Below are 6,858 nucleotides of genomic sequence, written 5' to 3'. Positions count from 1 at the left end.
TCGGGGTCTAAAATTAAACTTTGTTTGATTTCAACAAAAATTGAATATATGGGGTTCTTTGATATGCTGAATCTAACCATGTATTTAGATTTTGGATATTGGACCATAATAGGTGAATGTCCAATTTAAAATTTTTAAGTTCTTAGACCACATTCATTCTGTGTCAGAAACCTATGCTGTGTCAAATATTTAATCACAATCCAAATTCAGAGCTGTATCAAGCTTGAATGTTGTGTCCATACTTGCCCCAACTGTTCAGGGTTCGACCTCTGCGGTCGTATCAAGCTGCGCCCTGCGGAGCATTTTATTTGTTATTATTTTAATATAATTATAGATATATATAAACTGTAAGCAGCAATAATGTTCAGCAAAGTAAGATCTACAAAATGTTAATATGACCATAATTGGCAATTGACCCTTTAAGGAGTTATTGCCCTTTAAAGACAATTTTACACAATTTGTTCATCAAGTTTGCTAACATTTAAAAATCTCCTCTGAAACTACTGGGCTAATTACTTTCAAACTTAACTAAATGTTCCTTAATGTATCTTGTTTATAAATTGTATCCGAAGTTTGTATTCATCGACAAACATGGCCACCATGGCTAAAAATAGAACATAAGGGTCAAATGCAGTTTTTGGCATATATCTCAAAAACTAAATCTTTTAGAGCGAATGTGATATGGGGGTAAACTTGTTTAATTGGTCAAGATCTATCGGCCCTGAGATTATCAGACGAATCGAACAACCCATTGTTGGATTGCTGCCACCGAATTGGTAGTTTTAACAACATTTTGCAGTTTTTTGTTATTATTTTGAAAATTATTATAGATATATATAAACTGTAAGCAGCAATAATGTTCAGCAAAGTAAGATTTACAAAAAAGTTAATATGTCCAAAATTGTCAATTGACCCCTTAAGGAGTTATTGCCCTTTAAAGACAATTTTACACAATTTATTCATCAAGTTTGCTAACATTTTAAAATCTTCTCCTCTGAAATACAGGTGACCTATTCAGGGTCTTGAGAGCCTTTTGTCTTGCTTCTGAAGCTTAAAAGAATTGTTGTTACAATTTTTTTTATTACCAAACACAGACTAGATATAATAAAATCATGTTTATACAAAAAGTTTGGTTTATATATATATATATATATATTTATACATGTATAAATAGGTAAACTTGTCACTTTGAAAACTTGTACCAACTTATAAAATGGTCAACTAATTACAATATAATATGCATTATAAACATAAAGAATCGAAATAATTGGAAAGATACATTGTGATTGTCATTGAACTGTCTCTCTCAGGTTTTTTTTACATTGGCAGTTTAGGAATCCATAAAACACCATCCTCCATAACATGCACTAAAGGTGCTGACATATGGCTAACATAGATGACCTGATTTGGCAAATTGTTACTTGGTGTTACAAAATAGCACTTAGAATCTTCTAGGTATCCAAGATAACTAACCCACACTAGTTCGTTTATGTCATTCTTGAAAAAGAATTGAATTCTACCAACACAGTTGTTGTACATAATCACCGAACACTGCTCTCGTTGAGTAGGCTTCTCAATCGACACATCCCTATATGTCCCTTTCTGATTTGAGGCATGATGGTATATTGTTATTTCCTTTTGAATAATCTCACTTTGGTAAAAGTCTTTAATTTGTGGCATTTCATCTGCTGTAAGATGTCTCGTCTCTGGGTTAAATCTTCCAGCAGACTGTTTAGTTTAGCTGCTTCTACTTTAATTGGACGGAAAAAACCAGCACTGTTGAGTAAAGTGATCAACCACTGCACCTATTGTAAAGAAAAAAAAAGATAGTGTAGGAATACTATATTTGTTTGAATCTTCCATGTACAAAAGTATCTTTATCAACCACACATCTGTATAATATCAATCACACTAATCCTCTGTTTGTGTAATAAAAAAGATAAATATATTCTCTTAACCATGATTAACCATTTAAAAAAAAAACAACATTATAATACATCAGTTTCGAAATTAATTGTGTCAGTTTTCATTTCTGATTTGATTTTTCGATTTCACACAAAATTCTGACATGTGATAAGGTCCGAAATTCAATGCAATGTGCAGATCAATACAAAGGCATCTGCATGAAAATTACATAGAGGATGACGTCAATTTGAACAGGCTTGGAGGATCATAAGAGCGATAAGCAGAATTTTTTTTTGGAATCATTCCATATGCTTAATTCCCTAGCGTTTATTCTAGAAAGATACATAGAAAAATTCCCGACAACAACTTTCTCAGCCTCCACATTAAAACATAATCTATCCCGAAATACAGTATTGCATCCCATAATTTTGAATGTATGTAGGTGAAACAAGCTAATTAAAGAATAAGTCACTATTTTCTTTTTGTTCCTTTGCTGTCTAGTACACCTCTTTGCTTTTCATTCCATTCCAAAAAGTGCTGGCAATTACATAACTTTCCTAGTTTAACTCCGAATTTGTCCGAATTATTATTTTTGTTTATATCTTTTCAAATAGGCTTTAAACACTATATAGCCTTTTATAGACTTTAATTTGTCCCTTAAATAATTGTTTATTTATAACAAAGAAAATTTGAGAACATTCACTTTCTGAACTATTTCTCCTCTCGGCTCATTACTGAAGACCTTTGTTTTGACAACACTTGACCCCAACAGGAAGTTATATAAGTAATCTTTTTTTTCGAGACTGGACTAAATAGCGCGAAGGTGAATTGACAAAGACCATGCTTGAACATGTACTTTCATTCTAAAATAAATCAATGCTTACCTCAACTTTCTTAATGGCAGATAACTCAGGATACTGGTTGTTTGATACTGCCTCTGTTAAAGTGTGATTAAATCGCTCGTTAGGGAACATCCAAAAATTTCTTGGTGGTCCGTACAATCTTATATATTGTGGTAGATGATGTAGTAGGTGGAAGAAAAACGTCTGAAAGAAACATGTAAATTTAAATACAAATTAAGAATTTCATTTATAGTCATGGAATAAATAGTTACCCCTCTCCTATAAATAACAACACAAAGGAAGACCTACAACTCTTCTTTTAAAGCATGCAAAGCAAACCTTTGATCAACTTGCTTGCTATGTTTGCTTGGATGTTTGCAAACAATAGGTAGGCGGAGTTTCAGTTTCTTATAACGTGACTCTGTACTTTAAAAGATCCCGTCATTATGTTATTGTTCTATTATATGTCATTATGTTATTGTTCTATTATAAATTTGAAAATACTTTGAACGACAAACGACAAATTTATTTTACTCGCGTAGTGGTATTTACCATATGTGGATTCTTAAGGGTTCTGAAGAACTTCTGGACAATTATAAATCTCGGTCTATTTCTGAAATTAATTCTAACATAACTTTTGATTTTTTAACCCTGTATACCAACATTCCCCATGTGAAATTATAAAATTGTTTTGAATAGACATTGAATGACAAACTTTTTTCTTATGTGACGTTTACATTTTCTGACGTCAGACACGCGAAGCAATGAATGTGGGTCTTAATTTGATAGATGCTTTTGTGCTTTTTTTGTAAATAATTGTTTGTTTTGATATTGTAACACAGTGATGACTGCTGTACCCATATTTTGACTATTTTGTTTATAATGTCTGTTTTGTTCACGCATCGTTGTAAATATAACGAAATTTGATAAGACTGTCGTACAAGTGAGAGGTTTAGCGCTATAAAACCAGGTTCAATCCACCATTTTCTACATTTGAAAATGCCTGTACCAAGTCAGGAATATGACAGTTGTTGTCCATTCGTTTGATGTGTTTTGTCATTTGATTTTGCCATGTGATTAGGGACTTTCCGATTGAATTTTCCTCGGAGTTCAGTATTTTTGTGATTTTACTTTTTGTTTTGTATATACTGGAATTTGATTAGACAATAAAAATTGACATGCAATGAAGTTAATGTTTATTGTCCAATCAAATTCCAGTATATAGTAAACAGACTACCTACCTTTTGTTAACAAACATACCTTCCTTTTGTTTACAAACATCCAAACAAACATAGCAAGCAAGTTGATCAAAGGTTTGCTTTGCATTCTTTTATAGAAGAGCTGTAAATAGAATTCAAAATTTGAGTAAAACAATTCACTATTCAGAAGATTGCAGAAACAGAATTACACTACATTGAATTCACTTGTAGTGATTTTCAATGCATTTGTATTAAACTTAAATATGACAACCGGCATAGATCATACGTTTGGATATTTTCAACAATTACACCATCCCCATTCAGGCAATGCAGGAAGGCAAGTTTAAACACTATCACATGGGTTTTTTCTATGGCACTTATATACTGTAATTAAAAATGCTTTGGAAATTTTTATCAAAACGGGTAGGGGGGGATTAATACTTTTTGTTGTGTCAATTGTAGGCACTTATCTTTCAGTCAATCCATTTATTCAGTTTAGCACTACATTGTGCAATAGAGTTAAGCAATATAGTTAATTTAAATATCTTTTAAAACACCTTATAAACTTTTAAAGGGCTGTTCTAAAATTTATTAATTATTTATGGGTGGTCACATAACCATACAATTCTGTTACATTTTAATGAGGTTTGACACAGCAAAATTATTGAACTTAAAGACAATATACATGCATCATTTTAGAATTTATGGGAGGCATCATACAATCTGTACTATGACGACAATGAAATATTCCAATTTACAGTATTTTCTTTCTATAATAACCGAGTTATATGTTACCTGTAAGGCAGCTGGGAAATCTCTCTCCATCAGACACAAAGCCTCATGCCATCTCTTTTCAAAGTTGTCAATCAAGTCCATATCAAATGAAGAACCATATGCCTCCTCTAGGACTAACAGAAAGTTAACTAGAGGAAGTTGACTATTGAATTTCTCTGTGGAGTACCCAGCATTCCTCGTATACAGAATCGTATGATACCATTTGAAAACAGCTGAAAAGTTAAAAAGGGTCAAAATTAAAATACTTGATAAAAAAAATTATTTAAAATGCGTATCATTATTTATCAACTAGAGCAGTTTATGATTCGTTATATTACTTTTAATTAATAAGGTTATAACACTTGAATGTAGTACTGTTCAAGTCAATAATTATATATTCATTCAGACCAACTGTTATAGTTTTTTTCATTTCTATGTGTCATGCCTGTAGAAAAATCGACTTATGGAAAGTATTTCATTATGTGAAAAAGACCACCACATGATACTTAGAAAAATGATAATTTATATTCATAATGTTCATATCAAATATCTAAATTAAGAAGTTAATATTGCAAACAGGTAGAATACTTGGATGGATTGATTGATTGTTGGTTTTTTAACGTCCAGTGGCAAATAGTTCATGCATATTCAGGACGATACTTGGATTCATGCATCTTCCAATTTATATAGGACCCCCAAGGGTGACTGGGGAATAGAAGTATGGTCACCATTGGTCTTCCTCCGACCGGCAGTAAAACCCTTACTAAAGTGGGGCGTCCGTTTGGTTGTGCGGGATGTACAAATTTGCAGCCACGTCCGGTCAGAATGGGGACGTTAAAGCCGATGACTCGTGTAAAGAGAGTGACTGGACAAGGCGGACTGGCCCTTGTTTGAGAATTTCTGTCAAGCGGAGCTTCAGTCAAAGATGTTTGAAACTGTTCAAGATCCCATTTTAACTGTTAACACAGTTTTAATGTCAATTGCTGACAGAACAATTCCTAAGACCCCGGCAAATCCGAAACATCCCAGCAAACCATGGTTTGATGAGGCTTGTAATCAAGCCATAGATGACCGTAAAAAATATGAAAGGCGGTTTAATCAACATCCTACGACGGAAAACTTACGTAATTTCCGTATTTTTCGCGCTAAGGCACGTCGGACTTGCAGGCAAGCACGACGTACGACTTGGAAAAACTTTGTCTCGGGGATAACATCTCGCACTCCGATGACAAAAGAATGGAACATGATACAAAAGATAAAAGGTTAAAATTCTAAAGCCACGGTAAAACATTTGAAAGTTGGCAATAATTTATTAACATCTGAAAAAGATATTGCCAACAAGCTTGGTGAAACTTTTGCGAAATCTTCTACTTCTAACAACTACAGGGAAGATTTTAAAAATGTTAAAAAACAAAAAGGAAAAATGAAGTTGAACTTTAAATCGAAAAATGGTGAAAATTATAATAAACTCTTTTCTCTGGAAGAACTCAAAACATCTCTGTCAAAAGCCTATGATACAGCTTGTGGGCCTGATAATATTCACTATCAACTCTTAAAACACTTGCCAGATTCCTCGCTGGAAGCTCTTTTGCAGCTCATGAATAAAATCTTGGAATCTGGTGATTTACCATCAATTTGGAAGCTTGCAACCGTCGTGCCTATTCCAAAACCAAGTAAAGATCACACTGATCCTATTAATTATCGACCAATTGCTCTTACCAGTTGTGTCTGTAAAACACTAGAACGGATGGTCAATGATCGCCTTGTATGGTTCCTGGAATCAAATGGGCTTTTAGCCAATATCCAGTGTGGATTCCGACAGGGTCGCAGTACTCATGATCATCTTGTTCGATTCGAATCATTTGTCCGTAATGGTTTTGCGAAAAATGAACATGTGGTGTCGGTCTTTTTCGATCTTGAAAAAGCCTATGACACTACGTGGAAGTATGGTATTTTAAAAGATCTTTTTACTATGGGGTTGAAAGGCAATATGCCAAATTTTATTTCTAATTTTCTCTCTAACAGTCAATTTAATGTTAGAGTTAATTCAACCATGTCTGATCTGTATGATCAAGAGATGGGTGTCCCTCAGTGCAGTATTTTGTCTGACATTATTTAGTCTCAAAATTAACAGCCTT

General features: G+C 33.3%; 1 protein-coding gene across 1 annotated transcript; it reads right to left on the bottom strand.

The window, feature by feature from the left end:
• Positions 1-1,610: 1,610 nt before the first annotated feature.
• Positions 1,611-4,950, bottom strand: LOC127713890 (uncharacterized). The gene is made up of 3 exons (XM_052219855.1): positions 4,742-4,950; positions 2,790-2,951; positions 1,611-1,805 (listed from the first exon to the last, which is right to left on the bottom strand). Exons 1-3 carry the CDS (start codon positions 4,820-4,822, stop codon positions 1,629-1,631), a joined length of 420 nt encoding a protein of 139 aa, XP_052075815.1. The 5' UTR covers positions 4,823-4,950; the 3' UTR covers positions 1,611-1,628.
• Positions 4,951-6,858: the final 1,908 nt, after the last annotated feature.

The sequence above is a fragment of the Mytilus californianus genome, unplaced genomic scaffold, assembly GCF_021869535.1.
Source record: "Mytilus californianus isolate M0D057914Y unplaced genomic scaffold, xbMytCali1.0.p SCAF_85, whole genome shotgun sequence".
Classification (NCBI taxonomy): Eukaryota; Metazoa; Mollusca; class Bivalvia; order Mytilida; family Mytilidae; genus Mytilus; species Mytilus californianus.
The sequence above is the reverse complement of the archived record's forward strand: the minus strand, read 5'-3'. Positions and strand labels throughout refer to the sequence as shown.

Excerpts from the sequence above, each read along its gene's own strand:
- LOC127713890 (XM_052219855.1), bottom strand. The coding sequence starts at position 4,822 with ATGGACTTGATTGACAACTTTGAAAAGAGATGGCATGAGGCTTTGTGT. Across the intron at positions 2,952-4,741 it reads ATTTCCCAGCTGCCTTACAG|ACGTTTTTCTTCCACCTACT; the intron begins GTAACATATAAC and ends TGTTTCTTTCAG. Across the intron at positions 1,806-2,789 it reads CTGCCATTAAGAAAGTTGAG|GTGCAGTGGTTGATCACTTT; the intron begins GTAAGCATTGAT and ends TCTTTACAATAG.